The sequence below is a fragment of the Microtus ochrogaster genome, chromosome 8 (genome assembly GCF_000317375.1).
Source record: "Microtus ochrogaster isolate Prairie Vole_2 chromosome 8, MicOch1.0, whole genome shotgun sequence".
NCBI classification, from domain to species: domain Eukaryota; kingdom Metazoa; phylum Chordata; class Mammalia; order Rodentia; family Cricetidae; genus Microtus; species Microtus ochrogaster.
The window spans coordinates 7,264,105-7,290,056 of NC_022015.1; the positions used below are offsets into that span (position 1 = coordinate 7,264,105).

Below are 25,952 nucleotides of genomic sequence, written 5' to 3' on the forward strand. Positions count from 1 at the left end.
CTCTCCCTTGGGATCAGGGCATTTTGTCTGAAGACTATCGTGTGTGTGTGTGTGTGTGTGTGTGTGTGTGTGTGTGTGTGTGTGATTGCACACTATATCGCTGACAGATCTTACAGTGAAGTTTACAGAGAAAACACTCACTGGGCGGGACTCAGTTCCTCACAGGTGGATGGGTGTTTGACTCTTTAAGCCCAGCAACTATGGGAAGCAGACTGAGTTCCCCTTATGAAGTATTGGGATGCAGCTACACAAAACCCTTGACATTTCACTCTCTTGCCCCATCAGGCCCATCTATCACTTGAAGAGTTCAATGGAAATTGTTTTCTCCCAACATTAAAAGTTATTTGGGAGCTTTTAAGACACGGCAAATATATTTCTGTAAGAGAAGTTTATTTGCTTGTTTAAGAGCCCTGCACTTTATATATAGAGCTGATATAAACTGGTGCACAGGAGCCTCTAAAACGGTTTATATCCACAGTAAAATACATTTTTGTGATACTCATACAACAGTTAGCCCAGAGCAGAGGGCTCCATGAACCTTGCTGATCCCCCTGTCAGTGCAGCTCGTACTCCTCCCTAGCACATCTCAGACATCCCTCATACCTGGCCTGCCTCAGACACCTGCCTACGAGTTCCTCACGGTTCTTCTGACTAGGGTCTCTAAGATGCCTGAACATGTCACTTCAGACAGCCCTCAAGGGTGAGATACTAGGCCTGAAGCACAGCGCTGGCTACCACACCTGGTTCACTGGAGTCTTCTCTGCTTTTAGGTCTATTTCTTTACTCGTTATTCCTGGCACACGTTCTAGGAGCTGGATACCCTTCTGAGAAAAGAAACATCAGAGCTGGCATATGTCTACCCAGAAAACCATTTATCTGAAAGATTACATTAGGCTCGGTGTATAGCTCAGTGATAGCTCACTTGCCTAGCACGGGCAAGGTTCAGTGTTCAATTCTCACTACTACAAGAAGAGATCAACAAACACATGGCAAGATCACATGGTCCCTAATTGATACTTACTATATTCTAGTGGTGTCAGGGGTAAATGAGTCCAATTACAAGGCAGTAAAATTAGAGAGTTAAAGAAACCAACAGCCCTGTCACTAGAAACCATTTAAATGATATCAGTTTCTTAATCTCTGGGTCACTAGCCGCACGGGATCATTTAGCCAAACATAGAGCTGTGAAGAGGGCAGCAACAGTAAAGGCCCGTGAACACACAGTGACTCAAAATCAAGCACATGATGGACCAGAAGTGTTTCTGGAAGCATCCACTTGTGTTAGATCGAGTATGCTCACTGCAGCCTCGGCTCTGAACACAGGCTATCTGCCCAGCACTGTACTGGGCAAACAACTCCAAACAGCAGAGAGAGAGCTGCCTTCCCTCCTCTGGTCAGGCCTGAGATTACAGCATGCTGTGAATCACAGTGTTTCCCCTGTGCTCACAATCTTATGTTCATACAGAGACATAATGGCTTTACTATAGGAAACGAAGATTTCGATTATCCTTCTACCATCATCTGTCAACATGTTAGCATCAATCAAACAGAATTTCTACAGATTGTATTGCATTAGAACGTTCAGTTTTAAAAATTGCCATTTGAAATGCTGACTTGAGTTTCATAAAAATCACTGAATTAAATTTTTGGTTGGGATTAGGACAATTACCAACAATTTCAGAAATGGGTCTAAACACACTTCTGCCATTTTGTACTACCTATTTAGACAGAGGGGATGCCTCTGCATTGATAATTATAAAATCCGAGTGTCAATCAACTCTGAAAAGTACTGAAGGTGCCCTCCTGGAGCATCAAATATATAGCCAACCTCTAGTTCCGCCTATAAAAATTAATAAGCAAGTGTGTTTTTGTCTTTAATAAATGACAAAATTAGATTTATACCAAGGAATTGTTTTAAAATATATTTCATTGATACTTATTATGAGTAAATATTTGATTCATGTACCTCTTTTATATAGCTATATGGGTATATATGTAACTTTCTCAGGTGAGGGTGGGTAAAGAGGAAAGTTCAGAGCCTTGCCCACATCAGCCCCCTGACTCGGGCTAGAGAAACTGCAGAGAAGGGAACAATGAGACACAAGTCCTCTACCTCTTGAGCAGACGTGATGGATGAGGGGAGGGTGGCATCTAGTGTGGTCCCAAGTATTATTCTGTCAGAGTCTAGAAGTCAGGCTAGATCCTTTGGATAGAAGTTAAAGGAAGCAGACATACATCACATACATCAGTCTAAAAATTATTAACAGAGAAGCACAGTGCATCTGTCAAGAACAAGCCAGTTTCTCATTCTGGATCATCTGAACAAAGTAAAGCCTCCACTTCTCAGGGACCAGAGAGGGGACTGCTAAGCTAAAGCTGCAGGTATCAGGACCCCTGTCCTTTGTCTCAGACCTGAGGATCTGGTGTTGGAAGGTAAAGCAATGTACTCTGGTAGGCTTGCACCAGTGATCCTCACACTCCAAGGCATAAGCAGCCATAGCATCTGAATCCCACTTTGGACTAGGTTACAGTTTCTTCTGCTGCCTCCAGTGAGTTCTGCTTCATGGGAGCAACCCTCTTTTTCCTGGAGGAGTAAGAATGCAGAGAGACCAAAAGAAAGCAGAAAGTATGGGGGATTGCAGAGTGGGGGATTGCAGAGTATGGCCCAGGGGAAGGGGGAGCACTGTGAGGGTATGCTCTCTGACTGAGCCCAGGGGAAGGGGGAGCACTGTGAGGGTATGCTCTCTGACTGAGCCCAGGGGAAGGGGGAGCACTGTGAGGGTATGCTCTCTGACTGAGCCCAGGGGAAGGGGGAGCACTGTGAGGGTATGCTCTCTGACTGACAGATTTTGAAGGAAAAGAAAAAATACTGCAGTCTTCCATTTCTACAAGCAGAGAGCTCTAAGCTAGTGATAAATAAAACTGACCTAAGATAGAAGACTCTGAGGCTCAGAGAAGAAGAGGACCGGGAGGAAGAGGGGGAGGAAGTGTTTCTGGAAGCATCTACCTGTGTTATGGTAGGCTCACTGGTGATGGGGAGGAAGAGGGGTTGCTTTAAGAAAGAAAACTCTTGTTGTGATCCAGTTCGCCCCTTCTGAAGCTAAGGAGAGCTGCTGAGAGCCACACACCAACATAGGGAGTCCCTGGAATGGAAATATCCATCCCCATCAAATTCACCTGAGTGCCTAACACGCAGGACAGCATACTGGTACAATTCCAATGCAGGTTCCAAAAATCAGCTGAAGACAATCATCTTCAGGGCCTGTTCCTAAAGGATAGGTGCATATTCCACTGTTCTTCACATCAAAATGAGGGGCAGATCCCTCCAAGGGTAGGACATAGTAGCTGAAGGTGGAAGCATGAAAAGTCAGGTTTCCTTACACAAAACCCACTGCAAAGCAGTGCAAAACCACAGATTCAAAAGGGAAACTGAGAGGGAAGGAGGAGAGAAAAAGATGGGGGGAGGGAGGGAAGGAGGGAGAGATGGAAGAGGAGGGAGGGGAGGAAAGGGGGAGAGGAGGAGGAAGAGAGGGAGGGGAGGAAAGGGGGAGAGGAGGAGGAAGAGAGGGAGGGGAGGAAGAAGGGCGACGGAGAGCGAGCATGTACAGGGGAGGAGAGGCTCGTCTGTGGTAGGTGACAAGTATGTCTGAAGTGCTGTTTTCATTAATAAGCAGGGAAGCTCAAAGAACACGAAAACTCGCTTCAGCAAGTGGCAGAAATATATCCTCGAAGGCATTGTTCTCTTATTTCTCTGAAAATGAAAACCTAAATGGAACTGACTGAGCTTCCTGTGGACATATCATTTTCCTCACTGGAAACAGACTCTGTTTGCTAAGACCATTACGACAACCATGGGATTGGAAGGAAACATAGAGATAATCAAATCCAACATGCCTCTTTTAGAAGATAAAGATACTTATGCTGGGGGCATCAGTCGCTTGTTTCCAGCCATTGAGCAAAAGAGCTTTTATCCAAACCTCCCAATAACCAAGTCAGAGCCCTTTCCATTACACAATGCAACTTTGAAATCACGGGATTGGGGTAGGAAGTAAACTCTTGCCTACGAAGAGCTCAGGGAGGGGAAACACCACACAGAAAGTCTACGAACAGTTCAACAGCTGTTTGTCATTTTTAACACAAGGTCACAAACCCAACTAATCAAGTCTTCGCATTCTTACAAGTCCTAGAGAGAAGTGCAAATGTTGTGTGGACTTGGGACAAGTTCAGTCCTCATCGGCTTCTAAACATAACAGGACCTTACCCACGCTTCCTAAGTCCCCAGCGCAGTGAAGTCGCAGCTTTATAAATATCACGGTGAAGAAGAAATGCTGTCTTGTCACATTCAAGCCAAATAACAGCTGGACTTTAAAAATAAAATTTTGAAGACATTTGCCTTTTATATTTCTAATTTCTGTTTTCCTTGCTTATGGTTTGTCATTTGATTTTGATGAGTGGTTAATACACGTGCACAGCTGCCTCTTTGGGTGACCTTTTCTCTGCCGCCTCCAGGCCCAGGGCTGTGAAGCAGGCCTCTAAGCTGCTCACTGAGAAATACCATCCTTTGTATGGCTGGCAGACAGTCCTAAGAGGATGGCTGGGACAGGACCTGTCTTCTGGTTGACTTGCTTTTGTACTCAAGAAGCCCCACAAGAAGGATGAGCCCTGCAAGGAGGGTACAGCCCTTTGAGGCTGGAGAGAGCTGGGGGATGATTGAACATGGATGGAAGGAGGTGTTCTCCCTAGGTGGAGGCATAGCTCACCTTTCAGCTCAGCCTTCCTAAGGAGCTTGCTTTCTGGGTACTTGGTAGAGCATCACAAAACCTTCCTCTTAGAGTTTTGTTCTCAGTGATGAAAAGTTACCGCATGGGCACAGATTTCCCTTTGAATCTTGTCTTTCCTCACTAGATCATAAGCTCTAGCTGCTGAAGGGCATCAGTATTTTGATTTCACATGGGTTACCCAGGGTCTAGTGCAAGGGACTGGCACACTGTGGGCACTCAAGAACTGTTGGCCGAGTGTCTGTTTTGTTGGACCGCACGGGCTAGTGGGTGAGTAAATACACTTGACTGTTGTTACCGACGCTCAGCCCCTTTCCAGTCTTCATGCCGAGGGGAACATGAACAAGCAGAGTAGAGGCTATTCTGTGTACCTGCTGCCTATCCTGACTTTAATAGGAATTGGAACTCCAACAGGATTTGCAATCAGTTCAGGCTTGAACGGACGCCAGGAACCCTCCTGGAGTCAGCAGAAGGCTGCTCCCCACAAAGGCACTGCGCCGCTGTCCATATTAGTGCAGGTAACTCGACTCCATTCATGAACTCAGAGTCCCCCAGAGGCACATGAGGTCTCAATGGCAACTCTGGGCAGGCTTCTGAAGGGAGGTTTTCACACGCTCTGTAAGCTCCTAGGCCACTCCAGCCTGTCTACTGTTACACTCATCAGCATGCTGCTCCGTGTGATGGGGTAACACGAGAACTGACGGATGGCATGACCAGCTATATTTAGGGGAGAGGAAATGGGCCTTACTGAGGAAGGTCACAAGAAGTCTGTTCAGAAAAATGAAGGCATTACAATTATCTGACTACACAGAGGTATAATACAGAAGCTAGAACTTGAATCCTCCATCCATTTTAGCTCATCATTACTGGCATTGTTGCCTATACCACATTATTTTTTTAGCCTCAATCTTTTAACCTGTAAAATGGGAAAAAGTAATACCAGCCAGGTGTTATGGAATATAGATAGCATTTGGGAGACTGATGTAGAAACATCATATGTTTGAGGCCAGCCTGGGCTACATAATAATACCCTATATAATAATGATGAGGATGATGAGGATGATGACTTATTCAAAGAGTATCTAAAGATTGTATGAGGAAGGCTGTAAAATAACAGATCCTCTAGCATATGACCACTGGATAGATGTTTATTAAAAAATGTCATTAGGAAAATGTACTTGAAGCTATACAATGTGGATATTGAGAGGAATTTCTACTATCCTTCTGCAGACTTTTCTCTGTTGTTAAGGTTTTTATCTTTTTACAATGGCCAGTAGTTCCATTCACACAGTCTCATCACTTGATTAGCAGTGCTACTGAGAGGCAGCTCCCTATATTTACAGCTAACGCATAGTTAAGGAATCAAATGGAAGTGCTGGTAGAGTGAGGATCAGGGGACAGGGCTCTGTATCCCCTGGTTCATAGCCAAACGAACAGACTCAATTCCCCCAAAGTGATGGAGACTGCTTGGCTCACAACAGACAGCCAGAGACGTAGGCCCTCCACAGTACAGCTTCGCAAGGAGACTGACATGGGCCTCATGTGAAATACTTCTTTGCAGACCACCAGGCCAGCTACTATGTCTGTGTTGCAGTCAAACTATTAATCATGTCAGTCATTTGGATTCCATGGCTGACTAGACCGAAGAATCTTAACTCTTGCCAGTGGAAGCCTGCTGGTCTATGTGCCTATGTCTGTGTGCCCCTGATACACACTCTCTATGCTGGAGAGCAGGTAGAGTCCTGCTCTTGAGTCCTTTATCTCTCACTTTCCACCACCTTCCTTTTCCTCTTCCCCTTTCCTTCTACTTTCCTCTTTCTATCACACAAGCGCGCGCACGCACACACACACACACACACACACACACACACACACTCACCATTCAGCATTTATGTTGACTCTCTGCACCTTTGTAGCACTATCCTTAAGAATTAGTATCTCCAGCTAACATGGAAGCTGTACCTTCCAGAGATCTGAGGCCTTGCTGCTGTCTACACCAGCCAGCTCTCAGTATTCATATCAGCAATTTCCAAACTGTCTGGGGAGACTCTGTTCAGATGTTGCTGAGAACTCTCTTTGTGTGTGTTTAGGGGATCAGGGTCCTGTAAGAAACTCTGCCAGTAAAAAGTTAACTAGTAAGATTCTTCCCTTAAGCTAAAATAGGACTTTCACTAGGATCTGAGATTGGTAAAGGATTCTGTTACTCTTAAGAGAGCAAATTAATCTTCCCTGACTGGTGGGATGGATTCTGCCAAAGAAACAGCTAACGGGAAAGCCAGTCTCCACTCCGTGATGACACAGTAAATAACCAGGCCACATTACTAGCAAAGTGCTGACCTAACCTATAAATTGTACCCGGCCTCTGGGGAACAATTTCTGCTGACGGCTGCTTGGTACATTTAAGACAAACAAACAAAAAGGAAGCAATGAAGACGGGCATTGACATCCTGAGAGTGAGGCTGCCCTTTCCAACAAACACTGAACAGGCTTCCGCCATGGTTAGTGCACAGGCCCCAAGCAGGGCCTTTTCTAAGCCACCAGTAGGTTTCTGCTGAATCTGTCAGTCCCAAAGAGTTTGACTACACCTAGGAATTACTTGATCAAGGTTTTTTAAAGAAGTCCTCTTTGCATGTTTCTTTTTTTTTTTTTTTCTCAGTAAAACTCCAGTGAGGTGGGAGACACTTTGGGATCTGTTAAGGGAATGTAGTTGGATTTCTCACTACAACTTTGAAATAACATTGTGAGGTCCTTGGATTGCTGTGTGTTCACTAGTAGAGAGTCCAGCAGTGTCTCAAAGTCCTCGGCCTTAACACATACGGAGGATCAACGTTTCTGTCCCCTAGAGAATCCAGACAGTGACTCTCAAAAATGGCCATGAGGATCCCATGCCTAACTCAGACCCACCTTGAGAAACACAAGCCAGGAAAAAGTCACTCACCCTCTGCGTCTTCCGGCCGAGTGAGATCGATGACGCCTGGGCCCAGCTTCCCATCTTCACTTGACTTCCCTGTTAACTGGGGCCCCAAGTTCTCAAAGCGTGTTCTTTCCTAAGAGAAAGGATAGTCAGAGGCTTATTCTAGTCACAGCAGCCATTTGCCTCCTCCCCATTGCCTTTTGTGTAGTCGGCAAAGCATGGCCTCATGAACATCATGTCTGACCTACTCGGGCTCTGGAGACCACTGCAGGCTGAGCATGTCACTGACAAAACCAGAAGTGTCTAGAAGGCCAGACCTGGAAGGAAGCAGAGGCCGTGGCAGGGAACCTGTCAGCACCGCTCTGCCTGTCCAGTCTTGATGTGTTGGATTCGCTTCTGGAATCTACAAGGAATGCAATAGAGAGGGGGCCAGTGCAAAACTTAAGAAAGTTCTTACTAAATGGGAGGACAATCTTCCCATTTAGAGATCACAATTTTGGTTAGTATTCCTGAGAAAAGGACAAATTCGAATGTTATGTGCCAATATTTCAAAGGCAAGTATGTCAACCTTGGTTGAGTGGACATTGGCATTGTTCCTTTTCTTGAAGCAAATCTTTCAACTGTGAGTTCCTTTGCACTGAACTTTACCTTGTAAAGAAGTCAGAAAGGTTCAATAGTCCTGCTGCTTTAGAAGGGAACTCCAAAGGTGTTTGCTTATTCTCCAGTTCTTCTAAGAGCAGAAGTCTGAGACAGCACCTCTCAGATCAGTGCAGGGGCTCACGGGCCGTGCAAACATGGTGGTGTGATCTGCACAAGCCCAGCACTGGTACCCATTCTCACCTCCCATCTCTGTGCTTAGTCTCCAGATCCACACTTGGCTTTGTGTTATCCTTATGAATGAATGAAGCCTTATTGTTTGTTACTATGAAACGATATTAAATGTCATGTCAGCTTGAATGTACAGACATGAAATAGCAGCTTGCAGCTCGGGGAATGGTTTCTGCATGTTATACTAATGCATTATGCAGCAGTAGAGGGCTGATTGCTGCGCAGTCTATTGTTCAATGACCTAGTTTTGCACGGAGCATGTTCGGCATCTGACGGAAACACGCCGAGTGTTCTGTTCTGTAAGATGTTTAGAAACTTGGAAATATTCGGAAGGAGCAAACATACAATTACTTGATAGAGGATGTGCCTCATTTGTACAGCCTCACTGCGTTTGTGCTTTCTAATACGATTATTTTTGAATATCATTATATTTCTATAATTAATTCCCATCAGTCAAATTGTTGCAGTAAATCTTCCAGTTCCCCTTCATCAGAGACGGCGTTGAAATCTTGGTTGGAAGAAAACACAGCATAAACTGTGCTTTAATCTAGCACTGCTTCTAGGAAAGCTTTGCAACAAAACACAATTAACTAGCCATCATTTCTTCAACTGGGTAACACTAACTAGCTAGTTTCAACAGCGGAGTGTGGGGGAATTTCGGAAATATGACCCGTATAACAGACAGACTGAAAATCAAAACCAAAGTGAATGTGGTTCCCGAATACCTCCTCATGTGAAAACGCGGCTGCTCGGGAACAAATTAGCCCAGATGCAGCACACAACACAACGCTACCGCAGCCATGAGCTGTGTGGGAGCTTCACACGTGGTCAGGGAAGGACAGCTGCTTTCTATCAGCCCCGGTCTATTTTTGAGCAGCGCTGGGTTGTGGCGGTGTGAAGAAAGTCAAAGAGAAGCGCACTGCAAAGCCACGGTCAACCTTTGTCTCCGGCAGTGTCTCTCTGGCGTATTTGCATGTGAATGCCTGTTACAGGCCCAGAGTCCTCCCACCTCCTCGGAAGAACAAACTTTCAGGGCAGGTGGGGCGGGACAACTTTCTCTAAAAGACAGCACTGTGCAACCTATCAATACGCAGATTCTAAGGCTCGTTCTAGTCATCCATTCTCTTTGATTTTACTGGGAAACATTCTCAGTTTTTAAAAAAAAGTTCCTGGAAGAATATTAGTATTTTTCACAGGGAAAAGGAAGCAGGAGGATTACATGCCATGCTTTGTAAGATCCCCAAGACAACAAAGCTTACAGGACAATCATCTCTTTTCCTTTCTAAAAGTGAAGCTCACTCACAATGCAGTGGTATCAGCTTGTTTTTAATCATAACAAAAACATCCAGGACGCTCCACAACACATTCACCGTGCCTTTGAAGTCAGACAATTTTTCTGACTTCACTGAAAAGAAGATTCTTTGGCAAAGACACTTTCCCTGTAAAATATCAATATTTGACAGCATAGAAGAGAAGGAAGAGCATCCTATGAAATACTGGTTAAATAGGCAGGAAATAAATCAATGATAAAAAGTGTTGGGGGCAGTGGGTTGTATTTTCAATTTGATAATATTAAGCACTGTGTTTGAGATTAAAGCAGGGCCCTATAAAGCCAAGCCCTTTCATATAAATTTCCCCCAGTCTCCCAGAAGATTTCCTTCTTTTCTTCAAAGAATAGCTCAGAATATTTATTTGCCCGCCACAGAACCCTAAGACAAGAGGGCCTGGTGTCTGCCGCTTAGGTCTGTGCGGCTGAGCGAGGCACAGCTTTTCAGTGCGATAGACAGGAGCCTGTGTAAGAAGCTGAGTTTCTGGCTGTTAAACTCCAATGGGTTTGTCATTGTGAGAAACACAGACAGTGGAGGGCATGTCCTCAGGTCCCAAGTTACCCATCTCCACCTCCTTGAACTATCTGTCCCTAGGCACACAGCTCCCAAGTAGGGTGATACAGAGATAAGAGCACAATTCCTCAGTGTGAACTTGACCCCGTGTCCCACTCTCGAAATCCCCCTGGTTTTCACGTTGGTAGTGGAATGCACACTCACTGCGCTGCCCCATGAGCAGGCTCTCGCTTGTGCATTGTCGGTCACAAGCATGCAGGCAACATGAAAGTTACCGGAAAAAAATTAAAAGTCTGCTCTACAGCGTTGTAGAGACTGTTGGCCCTCTAAGTGCTTTGAAATTATGATGTATGAGGTAGATGTTGCATATTAAATAAAGATATTTAAATGATAAAGCCCCCGTTAGTGGGAGCTGATGAATGTTAAATGTTACAAGCCACAAGATGGTAGCATCCATCATCTCCACATGTTATCGAAATCAATGATGGGGCGGCCTCACTGCTGACAGAAAGACTCTGATTATTATCCCTTATTTCCAGAGTCAGTGAACAAACCACTCAGATCCTCTGACATTATTTTTAACTTTGCATTAAATTAGCAACTTTTCCCTCCCTACCGTGGCAAGATTGATCAGTTACATCTTGGTACCAGTGGAGAGAGAATGAATTTGGGGGTAAATAAAGACCAGGGGTTTGTTCTCATTTAAGCGAGGAAATCAGCAGCCTCTTCCTGGCAGCAAACATGAAACTGTGATCTGGGGAAGGAACAGTGATGAAACAGTCAGCACACAATAATGGCTTTTCTTTGCACTTAGATAAAAGCTGAATTTTTGATGTACACAGTATATTTTAATAAAATTTTATATACTGTGTTTTATACACTTATTGGCTATTCCATAATAATGTGTGTGCTCACAGTAAAATTGTTCTTAAATTTATGTGTGTTATTTATACGTTCCCACGTAACAATGCTTTTTGTTGTAAAAAATATTCTGTTTATTAATGTAACTTTACAACCACTGCATCCAAGATCCGTGGTAAATTAATGACATTTTTATTATTTTATAGTGTCATTAAATTTTTACTGATCACTCCATCAAACAGAGGCAGTAAAGGCCATAATGTAAACTGGGACACTTAGATCAGGCAGCAGGAAGACAGCCATGGAGTCTGAAGAAAACTGCTGGCAATAAATGATATTTATACTATCTTTAAGCATGTGAGACTACTTGGATAAGTTTGGCAAAACCGTTTCAGTAGTAGAGTGGATGGTGTACTTAAATAACAGTTTGCTTGCCAGTGAGACAAGCCACTTTCAAACCATATGCAAGATGACGGATTGTAGCTGTCTCCAGAAAACTAATACACGAAATACAATTCTGTACCTCACCTTCCCCCTGGGTCACTGGGGTGGCCAGCCTGTATTGTGCTTCAAGTCCTTTCAAGGTGGCCCCCTTTCTACAGCCAGAAGGGGAAAGTGGTACATGCTCAAGGAGCTTTTGTTTGTTACTTCACAAATGGATATATTCCATTCTAGACCTGTCTAGATAATGGTACCATATACTTTACTCTTGCGGTCTAAAGAGAGGCACTTTACCAACCTTCATTCAAAAGCCCATTTGTACAGATTGTCTGAGTGTGGTGTCATTCACAGTAGCCACAAAGCAAACAGATGCGCACAGGGTGGGGGGACTGTTACCCATACTGTAGTTTAAAGGGGTGAAGATTATCTTGGGTTATTTTTACACATAAAATACATTATAATTGGGATTTGCTCAACATCAACTTTTTAAAATAAACTTAAATATATGTTATTAACTAATTGCCAAATATTCTATTTATGTATATATGAGGTAGTAAATAGAAATTTCTGTTCCCATATAATTGTGGAATTAGTAGCACCAATCTCTCACAAGGGGAATATGACATGATTCTTTTTTATGTAAATAAGAATTTTGTTGTTACATAGCCAAATGAGCATTTAAACATTTTAAATATTTGAAAACCTTTCAGATTTGCAATAAAGGTTAACATCACAGCTCATCAATCATGTTTTTGTGCCCTTCCAAAGCACAGGTAATGCAGAATTCTGAAATACTGTCTACTCTTAAAGTTCCAGTTATGTCTAGTTATTGGGCACTTCCTAAATGAAGTCTTTTTGTCTTCATCCCAGTTCTAAGCTTCAATCTTTTCTGGATATTTGATTCCACTTATATATTGGACTGGTTCTTCAATCCAGGAGAACACAGTCCTAAACTAAATATAACCATCACCCTTTACCCAGCATCCCCCTGTCCTGCATTTGTACCAGTGCCAATTGGCTGATGGTTCTTGTCTCACTTCCTTCTTTATCGTGGTCTATCCAGGCACCTGGGATGGCTGATTTTCTTCCACAAAGCCTTTTGTTTTCCCAGCAAGGACCTCATGTCACCTTTAGCCTGGCAGAAGCCTTGTGGCCTGCAACCTTCACTGGCTGCCATAGCCTCCTGGCTGGTCCTGGCCCTGGTCTCTGTCTTTTCTGGTCTCTGTTCACAGTGCATCCTCAACTTGTGCAATTCCAGTGTCTAGGTCAGAACATTCTGTCACCTTCTGTTTCCCACTGCATTTTAGCCAAACCCTGGTTTGCAAGGTACTTCATTCACTGCCCATATGCCTTTTCAAATCGAATGCTGCACAATTCCCCAACTAGTAATCTTCTACTAGGGTGAACAGTGGCCCATCTGTGACAACACCATAATCCTCTGCGACATGCTTCTTCTCTTCCTATTGAGTCCTATTCCTATTGAAAAGCCCACATTTCTTCTCAATTCTGGTTCCTGTCTAATTGGCTCACTTTCCACTATGCCCAAATTCTAAGTCTTGACTACATAATTAGTCCCTGGTTTTCATGGCATTGAGTTCAACAATCAGGGTTTGGTTCATGTACATTGGTAGATCTCTGGCATCAAGATCAAAAGTCAGGGATTATATCTTAGGCCTTACTATGGATCCTATGCAGTTGCTATCCATGACCACAAGAACCTGTGGTCTCACATGACCACACAAGGGGGTTATCTAGAAGTAGCAAGAACCACAGCTTCACAGCATTCCCAGTTCAGAAATGAGATGCTTAGATTCAACACACTCCTCACTGTACTGGTGAGAGTTCCTTGAACAAAATAACCTAAACAAATCTGGATAAGAATCTCAAATATTCCTACAGGAGGGAGATAAACAATTTAAAAAAAAAACAGAAAAATGCACTTGATTATATATCTTAATATCAATAAAACTTGGAATTTTTGTAGGTAAACACAGGCATTTTTGCAAAACCTTTGTCAAATTCTGGCAACAGAAGACATTCTCCACCAAAGACACTTGACTTATAAAGCAGTACACATTTCAGAATAAATGGTTTTATTTTATTTTGTTTTGTAAGCAGGAAAATACAGGGGAAAGCGATTCTCTGGCCCATGATGACCTTCTTTGGACATAACCGTCTGTGGCCGTTCTCACAAGACATTCTCAACCACACACATAGTCTTATTGAGTCGTCATATACATCCTTTTAATTTATATCCTGTAGTTTATAATCAGTAATCTAATGATAAAAATGTTTGCTAATGTTCAATAAACATGCTCGGTGAGGAAGAATACTCACTGCTCTTGCAGAGGATTGGAATTTGGTTCCCAGCACCGACATGGGACAGCTCACAACCACTGCTTGTAACTCTAGCTCCAGGGGATCTGCCTGTGGCTGCTGTGTGGAACATAAACTCACACAAGCACGCACACACACGTACATACTAAAAATGTAGGTCTCACACATAAAAGGTGACTTTCTGATGAAGTTGTCCTAGAAGCATGGATGTTTCCAGAGTTGGTATTGAAGAGAGTAAAGCCTCTGGCTGGGAAAAAGGAAGCTCATCATTGAACTCTCTAGTCCAGTACAACTGTGTTAGCCAACATTCTTAGTTTTTATAGCTCCTAATGTACCCTTAACATCAGTATTGTACTGGTTAGTATTCATGAATGAGTTAAGCCTGAGTTTTCTAACCGTATTTTCTCCAGACCACAAAGACACCTGTTGGAAGAGAAGGGAGAAGAGGATCACATGCCAACCAACTTGATATAATGGAAGTCTCTCCTATGAGAATTTCCACCAAGTTGGTCAGTATGTGGAAATTAAACTGAGATTAAAACGGCTTTGCTTAAGGTTCATTCTACTATCTTTCATCAGAAATAGACATCTTTTTGTTTTGTTCTGTTTTTGTTATTCCAGACAGAATTTCTTTATGTAGTCCTGGCTGTCTTGGACCCTGCTCTGTAGAGCAGGCTGGCCTCTAGCTCAGAGATCCACTTGCCTCTGCCTCCTCTGAGAGCTGGGATTAAAGGTGTGTGCCACCATCCCCTGGCAGAAATGGACATATTTTTAACTGCTAAGTGGGGTAAGAGGAACGTTCTAGGAGAGCTGAGTCTATAAGGAGAGATGTTATGGGAAGCCCTGCCATATAATTAGAGTAAGGTGGGTCTCCCATTTCCCAACAGCGGCCCAGACTGACCAGAAGGGCATTCTATTGAATTACACATATTAATTTGCATTTATTTGTCTTTTAATAATTAAATATATCTATGTAAAATAATTAAATTTGATTTCATTGTTTTTGTAAAAAATTAAAAATTAATTTTACTTTGTTTAAAAGTAAAACTAAAATAGAAGAAGAAAGGGAAGCTATTTTGGCAGGATTTAGCTACTGGATTGTCTAATCTGTTGTAAAGCCCGTAAGACAGACATTATATCTTTAGCAAACTGAGAAGCAACATGGACAGACCCATAAGTCAACCGTAATATGGGTTCTCTATGGTCTTGGTGTCAGAGGAAAAGGGAATGTGACAGATTACACTTGGGACTGGTAAAAAGTCAACACAAGATTTTGTCAAGAAGAAATGCTTTAGTTGGCCTAATTGTAATGTTATCAGGAAGAGAATGGCATGTTAGGAAAAAGTTTAACATATGACAGTCCAAAGGGCTTTGAAATCCTACATTCAGAAAACTCAAAGGAGTTGTATCTGTACCTAAGATTCCAACTGAGCAGGGCATGAAGCTGAACAGGGAGGGAGAGTCAGGGAACTTCTGAGTGCTTAAAAATGGATGTGAGATCTGACTATCACATGATTGCTGGAACAAAGGCCTAACTTTAGTTCTGGGATGCTTAGTCACGGCAAAAGAAATGCACTCTGGTTGTCTAGGTCAGCAACTGATGCAGGAGAATGCATGGTTTTAGATCAGGGTGCTGTTAATGTTTAGCTTGGAATATTTAGCAATAATGTCTTTATCTGTTATGATATTTTATTAACTTATTTTTCCTTCTTTCCTTCTATTTTGCCTTTCTGCAAAGTGTCTACACATATGACCTCTCATTCAGTCATTTGTCTGACAGGTTATTTTACTAATCTACACCCCCCTAATTTCTCTCTCTCTTTCTGGGAAGCATTCATACATATAACCTTTTAATTAATCACTGCAACCCCATGGCACCAGCATTTCCTCAGCAATTTAAGGATTGGGAAAAGACACACAATAACCAAATTTTAGATTTATGATCCTGAATTTACCTCAGTACAAATACCTACCTAAATTGTAATTTATATCTTACTATTGTTTTCTAAGGATGGCCATTGAGGTTGAGGTTGTGACAGTCAGTGCTACCACAGTCTGACTAGGTATATTAAGTAGGAGTTTGGACACAAGTGTGTTTACACTGAAGAAAGACCATGTAAGAGCAAGAAGGGCAGATATAGAAGCCAAGGATGAAGGCCTCAGAAGAAAACAACCCCACCGGCATCTAGACCGAGGATTTCCAGCTTCTAAGACCGAGACAGTAAATTTCAGCTTTTTGGGCCACCTGATCTGTGTGTGTGTGTGTGCGTGTGCGTGTGCGTGTGCGTGTGCGTGTGCGTGTGTGTGTGTGTGTGTATGTATGTATGTATATATATATATATATATATATATAATAAACTGTTAGGATTACAGATTTTGTTTCTTACTTCATAAAAGTTTTCTTGTTACTCATCAAAATTTATCACATAATCAAAAAGTAAAGTTTAGAGAGGTTATTAGTTTTAGCAATGATCCTTCAAAAATATTTGCAATCAGAACCAAGTAGCAGTTCTATGTTGATAATCTTAGTATCTACCTATTCATCTATCTATCTATCTGCCTGTCATCTACACTTAATTATCATTAATCTACCTACCTTTTTATCATCTAGCTATCTACCATATATCTATCAATCATCTACCTATCACTTACCAGTCATTTACCTACCTACCTATAATCTATCACTTAACTATAATCTATCTGCCTATCTATCAATGAATAATTCTTCAAAGAATTTAGCCTTAAAGGGAAGAAAAACTTAAAAGAACTCATCAAAAGTTGTCAAAAACCAGAAGAAGAAAACTAGAAAAAAAATGAATCACAATCAATAAGGGTGACATGAGCTGTTCAAATTTCTTCTTGGGATGTTGGGTTAGTGTTTGTTAACCCCTGTACCATAGGCTTCCCCTGGCAAGCACTGGGCCCTGTAAGCAGAGCAAGGCCATGTAGCACATGCCTGCTGAAATGAACAACTGTCGGCAGAGCTTCTTGTGGATGTGTTTTATGGGGCTTTCAAAGACATTCTCAAATCATGTATGACAAGTTTCCCCCAGGATGTGAAGGGTGCACCAAGCCAGAAGAGTTCTGTCTCTATAATCCTGGCAACATCCGGGTCCCATGCACCTCCTGCAACATGCTCAGACTCATGTCACCAACCATCACTTGACAAGTGACATGGCAGTATTAGTCCTGAAGACAGGAGCCCATTTTAGCCTTGGGAAGCGCTGAATTCAATTATGTTTCTCTGGGTGATAGTGCTTACTGAAGTCCTGTAGCGTTAAACGCTTTCTGTTTTGCTCATATGGTTTTAATATGGCTTTAACCAATTGCAAGGTTATTTATAAGTTTGCGACTCCCAAGTAGACTTATAAAGCACCCAGATTTAAGCAGATCCAGTTGTGTGGCAACTGGAGTCCTGCTTATATGTGGTTTCAACTTTTTATTCCTACACAGAGGCATGTGGCAGATTTGTTCCTGAATATTCTCCGATTATTCGGTAACAAGTTCACAAAAGGTTCCATTGTAAAACTGCAGAAGCTACTTCAAAAGCTAAAACATGATTTAAAAACAGGGAATTCTATCTCACTGAAGCCACCAATAACAATAATGTTAGCCTAACATTCCCCACATGAGCAAAGGACAGCAGCACAAAACTAACGGCGAGTTAGCAAACATCTTTGTCCGAAATGGTATCTTGGGGTCGTAGGAATTTGATTTCAGACATCTATGTAATTTGCAGTGTGTATTTTCAACATTGTCTGTGGGAACACAGGTACAATTTATTCAAGCTAAAGACATCAAAACTATACAAACCAAGAATAAATATTTTCTTCAAAATTATGCATTCTACTTCAGTTTTAGCAGGCCAACTGATAATTTTGAAGATGTTTCCCCCACAGAAATATAAACACACAAAAATGGAAAACATAAGCATTACCACAATGTATCTGTTTTAATTTATGAGCTGTATAAATACATTGCATCCCCTAAGAGGTTTTCCTGTAATTTAAAGAAAATGTGTGCTGCAAAAATAGTATATGTTCTTAAGAGAAAAACAGGGGAACGGGGAAGCTGTCACTCCAAAAGGAAACATAAGGGCCTCTTCACTCAGAGATCACTGAGGCCAGAGAGGCCAGGAGGCTTGCTTGAAGCCCGTCAGCCCCTGTGAACATACCCAGTGTCTACCCCAGGACCTGCAGGCTCTCTCAAGCCTCTGCTCCTTTGACTCCACCACTCTGGGCCAGCCATGCTACTCTGGGGGCTTCATCTGCGAAATCAGGGAGTTAGCTTCTCTCCGTGAATTCTTCCAGCTCTGAAACTCTCCAGCCCCGTGATATCTGCCTCTAGCTCCCAGCTCTCCCGCACACACTTCACTGGGTCACAAAACGTTCTTAACAATTATCATAGTCTCAAGAAGAGCACTCAAAATTAAGCCCTTTGTCAAATATGCCTACCAAGCTGTGGTCATATCTGGTCCCAAAGCGTCTGTTTGCTGGTTCAAAAACTCTTTGGCCTCTCTAGACAATGGAAGGCAGGGGGTCACAGGGGAAAGCAAGAGAAGGGGGCAGTGAAAATCAGAGGGAAGTCACTTTCATCTAACTGGCTTTAAATCTGCCTCTGTCTCCAGGCTGGTGTGCACTGTGGGGGCATCGGGGTACCAGGTACAGCACAGCCCTCCCACCTGCAAGCCCAGTTAGAGAGAGCGATTGTGACTCACTTTCAGAGCCACTCCTCCATGTCAAGAGTTCGTGAAAGGAACTACTGTAGAACCAAGGACACCACCAACAAATTTGTAATAAAAGTCATGGAGAACTTTAATTACATCTGATCAGAAGAGAGGCTTTCATTGAGTAAAATTAAAATTTAAGAAATGTTCTAGTTTAGTAGTAACGTTTAGAAGTAACTCTAAAAATTGAAAATTTTTAAAAGGCATTTAAAAGAAGGAGAAAATATTTAGGAACACTGTTGAAAATAGTACTCTAAGATGGCACGCCACAGAGGACAAAAGAAGTGTCCAACTGTGGCGATATGTGTTAATTGTACGGCTTTCCAAAGCTGGGGGAGAACTGGTGTCAATTACAATATAATTACCATCACTTCCAACAGAGTTAACATGTAGTTACTACAAAGTAGCGCACAATTAACTGTGTCACACTGCAGACTAAATAAGATACAAATGAAAATTCCCAAATGGGATCACAATATTCTTCTAAGAAATAAACCTAAAAATAAAAATAAAATTAAGCAAGTTTTTCCTGATAACATCACACACAGGCTTTTCACATGAAATACTTCACGGGGTGGGGGATGTTCAAGAGATTTAAGTGAGAGTACACTATTTCTAGTCATTACATAAAAATGCATAAAGACAGAAATGTAAACATTAACAAAGACTTTAAATTTCTTAAGTTAAATCTATCACAAATAAAATTAAAGTTTTCTCACTTCTTTCAATTCTTGAACATTGAAACCAAATTCATGAAAATTCTCAGTTTTTAAAATGATCAACGTATTTTGATTTAATCAAGACTGGACTAGAGACTGCCTGAACGGTACTCCAGCGGCACACAGAGAGAAATGAGTAAGGCTGAGTCTGGGGGCAGGGGAGGGAGGGGCTTACACAGACTAACTAACAGGTTATTTGCTGTGTGTGGCCGTAAATCCTGTCAACTCTTTATCAGGAGGTGAAGGGAAGGCAGGAAGAATGCTACAGCTTAGTCCAGAGGAGTGAGATTCCTTGCTGGGATGTCTCAAGTCAGCAATAACCACACAGGAGACAGGGGTGGGGTGGGCGGGGATGTGGACAAGCTAAACTCACATCTAGGTTTAATTGGACGGGAGCTGTGAAGCTGCTGAGAAGACAAAGGGAAAGTAACTGTCTTTAAAACAGCTACAGTGTGTCTGCTGTACCCTTTTCAAACATCTGGGCTTCTGGTTGAATTCCTGTGTAAGCGTTATTCAGAAATACTGCTCAGGACTATAGAAAGCTGATGGCTTTGTAACAAACTTCCAGGATAGAACTCTTGCTACAGTCTTAAGTAATCTGAGTGGAAAGTGCTATGGGATTGTCATCTTCTCGTTAGTATGCTAAGAATAAACTTTGTAAATAACATGTTAACTAGTGTAGCAGACAATATTTTATTAGCAACTTGTGTTTTGCATATTTTTGAACTTTTTTTCTTTTAATTTCCCATGCCTGAATTTCCTTCCTTCATTTTTTTTCCTTCTGGCATCCAATGCCTGCTTGAGATTAAATGCACCAGGCGCATTTGTAAAAGGCTGTGCATCTCCTCTGAAAATGACATAAGCATATGTACAGATCCACAAAGCTTTGGGGCAGTTTGTTCTCCCTGAAGCCAACTCTTTCCTCTTTTTACTGAATATGAAGCCTACGAATAGACATTTATTCTTGTTCCTGTTTCTGTAATTTACACTACTAGATTTCTGACGATTTGTTAGGCACCCAGGGAAACCAACCTGGTTCAGAGGGGTGACAGGGAACAGGGATGGGTGTGTGATGATACCAGAGCACTTCCCCTTGTTCCCACAGTGCTGCTACATTCCTCTGATCATTGCAGTCTCAAGAATGTGCTGATCACCGTGTGTGTTGTGCAATTCCATCAAACCTGAGAAGCTAATATCCCAGCTAGCGTACATTATGCATGTGATGTAAATGAGCTAGGGGCTCCCTACATATACAGTCTGTCAGAGAGCCCACAGACAGAGGATGCTGGTAATTACTGCCCCATCCTCGGAGTGAGTAAATGATGAAGTAGATAAAGATCACCTGATCTTGACAACGGATTCTGACTGACACAAACTCAAAGTATGTTCAATTCAAAGAATAGTCTGGGTGGATAATTTAATTTATTGTTATTCTACAGAGGGGAGAGGTTGTTGTAGTGGCATTTCATTTGTATTTTAATAAATAAATCTTGCCTGAAGATCAGAAAAGTAAAACAGCCACACTGGCTAGTCTTACAGACCAGGCAGTGATGACACACACCTTTAACCCCAGTAGCCACACCAGCTTGCCATAGAAACCAGGCGGTAGTGGTGCACACCCTTAATCCCAGAACTAGAGAGGATTATAAAACAGGAGGAGACAGCTCTCAGTCTCATCTGGGGATTCCTGGAGGTAGGATCGCCATTTCGGACTGAGGTCAAGGTAAGAGCCAGTAGCTGGCTGCTTTGCTTTTCTGGTCTCCAGGTTGAACCCCAATATGTCTCCAAGTTCTTATTAATCATGCTTCAGGTTGTCATCTCCATATTCAGAGATGAGAGACTGAAATGCCTTATGTTATAGCTGAGACAATGAAGTTTGAGACTGCATCAACTTTGGTTTTTACTAAGTCAGAAAGCAGTCTTCAGATTTATGTTTAAACAATTTAAATGTCAAGATGATGACAGCATTAAAACTGAATTTAATTTAGTTCATAACTTTGAATTTTGGCTCATCATTCAGGGCCAGGCACTAAATAGTGAGGTTCTTTAAAATGCTGGATTTCAATTCTTGTGTAAAAGTTTCTATATATTTTGACAGTCATTTCTTCAAAGTTAGAAATGGTGATTCTTCCACATGAACTGTTTTCTAAATGAAAAAAACGCGACCCTCCAAGAGTCTGAGACTCACTAAATCAGCATGTGTGTCCTGTCCCCTCCCTGCCTTGTCCACAAAAGACCTGGAAACCCAGCAGAGGCAAATAACATGTTCACTCAACCCAAGACCAGCAAAGGAGAGTTGCTTAAAATGGATCTGCACAGTCTCAAGGGGAAAAAATCAACAGTTATTCATAGAACAAACAACGTCCCATGTAAATATTATAATTAGCAGAGGTTTTAAATGTCCGCAGAATTTTTTAACAGTAATTTCAGACCAATTAATGACTTAAGAAGACCACGAGAATAACAATTACAAATTATTGAAGTTTTAAGAATTATAGTTCCTTCTATTTTGTATTTGATTTTGTTTTTGAGACAAGTCTCACTATGTAGCCCTGTTGGCCTAGAACTTGCTATATAGACCAAGCTGGCCTCTAACTTACAGAGATTCACCTGCCTCTGCCTCTCAGGTGCTGGGATTAAAGGTGTGCAACATGCCTATTAAAATCTGATTCTTGCTGGGCGGTATGGCCACAACTCAGGAGGCAGAGGCAGGCAAATCTCTGTGAGTTCGAGGCCAGCCTGGTCTGTCTACAGAGCGAGTTCCAATATAGTCAGGGCTGTTATATAGAGAAAACCAAAAGAAAAAAATACTTTTAAAAGTTGATTCTTATGAAACTCTACTATCAAATGTAATCCACAGAAAAGCAAAAAATAAAAATAAAACAAAGGTAAAATGACAAAATAAAGGACTAAATCTGTTTTTAACCAATTAAATAAGATCATATTTAAATTTGTATTGATTAGAACAGTCGGTTTTAATAAATGAGGTGATAGCCAAAATAGTAGCAAATTTATTAATTAATTAAAATAAACTTGGCTACGCAGGTTAAGATCTGCCATTCAAACAAGGTTCTGAGTTGTGGGCTTGCTCTCCTGTGGGCACCAGAGTGTGAGGACAGAATATAGAATGCTCAGACCCAAGGTAACAGCTCTGAAAATAAATGCATCTATTTAGGAGCTGTCTGGTTTAAAATGTCAGCCTTCCCTGAAGACTAGTCAAGATGTCTGTGGGCCTGTTCACATCTTCGTCACGGTTTTAAAACACATGTGTGCTGCTCTAAACAGTCACCAGTAGTCTTACCCTCGAGACAGACAGACTAAACTCCAAAAGGCACTCTTAGTATGGCTTCTGTGTGAGCGGAAGCCAGTGTCTTTTGTCCTTAAAGATCCCTTTATGCTTTTGATTTCACTAAGCATCCTTTCAACAGTCTAAAAACTGGGGATGATAACGCTCGGAAAACAGTCTTGGTGCAACATGAAATCCAGACCCCTCAGTACTGTGGCCTTGCCGTGGGGCTAGGTCAGTAGATGCCTCAGTGCTTAGCTGACTTTCAGGTCTTACACACTGCTCTGAGGCAATTCTAAAGTGTGTCCTCGGAACAGCAGAGATCGTGGGCACAGTAGACCTGATTTACTTGAAACTGACTACACTCCTCCACAGCCTCGCCTTTCCACCACCACCCACAAGGATGATAAACAATTTTTTTTATTTATGGAAAACCAGAGAGGACACACTACTTATTTATGTATCAGCCCAAGGCTGCCAATTTCATTCCATTCCAAGGAGGCTGCAGGCAGGAATCCCAGAGCACGGCCACAGTACCCTCCTAAGCAGAAGTCACTGCCTTACTTCTCTGGGCCCCTCAGACACCCGAGAGCCCTACTCAGCCATGGGGACACCAAACAGACTCTCAGCCCTGAGCCTACAGTCTTATGGGAAGACATGATCTACTGATGCTCCAGAACTCCCTTAGGGAGGCTCAGTAATTAGAGACTCCCCCAAGTCCCCTAGAGAACGGGCCTCCGCCTTAGCATCTTGCTCAACTCCTTCTGTATTGCTTAGTTTCTAAGACTTTGATTAGTGTGGTAGGTGTACATCAGGCCACGCTGTCCACATCAACTCCTGAAGCTCTGCAACTAGGCACTCCCTTCATAAACTGAAATTTCTGAAGCTCTTCAAGGCCAAGACTTCATGTCCTTAGTGCTTAAATAAATGAAACCAACCTTAAATTCTGCACAAGTCTGTCCCCTGCCACCCTCTGCACTGTGCTAACTCTTCCTCATGCAGCAATTCCTCTGTGGCTTGGGGAACCCTTTGGAGGATGCACACACTGGATCTCCTGTGGCTATGTTGCTACAGAGGACACAGAACATACAAGGAGACACAGTTATATACAGTAGCCCTTCTCCACAGCAATCCAGAAGCAGCAAGTTTCTCTTACCACTGTACAGTTCAGAGAAAAATCACCAGTCATCAGAAAGCTTCAGACTGTGGCAGGGGTGCAGGAAGGAGGGAGAACGGGATGACGCAGGGAAGGGCAGCAACTCAGAGAAAGAGAAATGCTTCCTCATACACAGGAGGAGGCAGAGACAGGCAGTGCACACTCCACAGCAGACCCACTGCCACCAGGAGGCAGGAAGTCAGCAGTGAAGCAGAACAAGGAGAGACACTGATGGTGAAGCTCTGCTGAAGCCCAGCAAGAAAGCTTCTATAAGGTTCTCTGACTGAGCCAAGCCAGGCACATGCCAATGTGGAAACAGACTGAAAGGAAAAACAGCTTTGTGTGGCTCAGAGGAGCTAGTACAGTCTGCTTTCTCGACAGAAGCGCACAGATTCTGTGTCAGGGAAAGGCATGGGGATAGTCAGGACAACAGTTCTTCCTTTGCATTAGCAGTAACAGTAAGCCACAATGGGGGTAGAAAGGCATAGAGCACGGGGAAGTGATGGGTTTGAGTCCTCAGTGCCTCCCTTGAAAGAGGACAGCAGAAGACAAGAGCTCTGTCAGGCTTCTCCTGAGAGGGGGATAAGACTCCTCACCAGAGGACTCATTAATAAAAGACTATGAACTAAGATAGTTACTACAGCTGCACATCCCTACCTTTGTCGCTGGGAAGAAACAACTTACAGTTGCTATGTAACAAGTTCATTGTCTGAAAGTTTATCTGGGGAAATACTCCATTTACCTCAGCCACTACCCCCCTTCTCCTCCTTCTCTCTTTCCTCCATCTCTCTCCTTTCTCCTCTGTCTCTCTCTGTCTCCTTCCCCTCCCCCTCCCTCTCTTAATCACAACCATTCACTCATTCTCTCCCTAGATATTCAAGATCCCCTGTCACTGGAACCCTGGAGTGTGGTCTCCATCCCAGCCCAGATGAACCTCATCTGGATGTTTCTCCTAAGTCTTTCTATGGATCACTGCAAGCGCTTCCTGTTCTCCAGATCACTCTTCCCCTTAGTCAGCAGTGCCTCAAGCCCCTGGCTAATGGGTGTTCTGCAAGTGGCACATGGGTCTGATCTATCTTGTCTCCTAAATACAACTGCATTTCCATCAGGGCAGAGAGGGACGAGCCAAACCTGTGCACAAACTTGCCCATCATTTGAGACGCTCTTCCTGCCCAACTCTCGTGATGCCCTCCTGCTGGAAACCATGGAAGCCAGAAGATTTACTTCCATCTGCATTACTTCACACATACTATGTTACTGCCTCTGCCCACAGCCCTGTATATTATCATTTCTGCCTTCCCAGTGAATGAACAAAGGCACTAGAAAGTAACAGGCCACAGGTGTCCCAAGCTGTAAGGCCATGTGGTTGAAGTGAATGGAGCAGTCGTTAGGCTGAAGCAGCGTCTCTGACCTCACTGTGACTTATTTAAAAGAGTTTTGTTTCTTCTTCCACTGATGATGCTTGACTAGACCCTTGACTAGACCTGAGGATATCATACTATGTCAGCTACATCACTGGTCTAGAATACAAAAGACTAAATCTGCTTCCAACCTCCTTTTCAGGGGCATTACTAATTTAGGGAAATCATACTCTTAGAAGAACAAAAGGGCCCAATCCCCCTTTTTCTATAATGGTAAGGATCAAAACCAGGGTCCTATGTATGGCAGTCAAATCTGTACCACAGAACTTCATCCCCAATCCTAGGAAGTTCTTGATATGCCAATGCAACTTTTAAAACCATGAATACATGAAATTATTTTTTTAAAATTTGTTTCTATTTTGGAGGTGGAAAGATGAAAATTGATTTTAATGTTGAAAGTTTACTATCAACATATATAAGAGGATCCCAAACTTAATGTTTTACTTTTTCATAAAAACTGCGTTGATTCTCCATAATAGAACAAATTCGAACCATCTCTTTGGGAGTTTCTGGGGACTGACATTCAAGAAGATATATGAACTAGGGCTAGTGGGTAATGCATGTCACAAGACACTCTTTGTGTTTCTTCAAAGCCAGTGCTGTTGACTTCATTTATAAAAAGACATAAAGGGCAAATCAGGGTT

The 25,952-nt window shown here is 42.6% G+C and overlaps 1 protein-coding gene across 6 annotated transcripts in view; it reads right to left on the reverse strand.

Moving 5' to 3' along the window:
• The window catches only part of Sox6 (SRY-box 6), a 556,070-nt gene that overhangs the window by 32,499 nt on the left and 497,619 nt on the right, over positions 1 to 25,952 (reverse strand). For all 6 annotated transcript variants that reach the window (XM_026781359.1, XM_026781360.1, XM_013347706.2 and 3 more), the window contains one exon: positions 7,717 to 7,825. In XM_026781359.1, the coding sequence (XP_026637160.1) occupies positions 7,717 to 7,825 (109 nt within the window). The remainder of the gene's footprint in view (positions 1 to 7,716; positions 7,826 to 25,952) is intronic.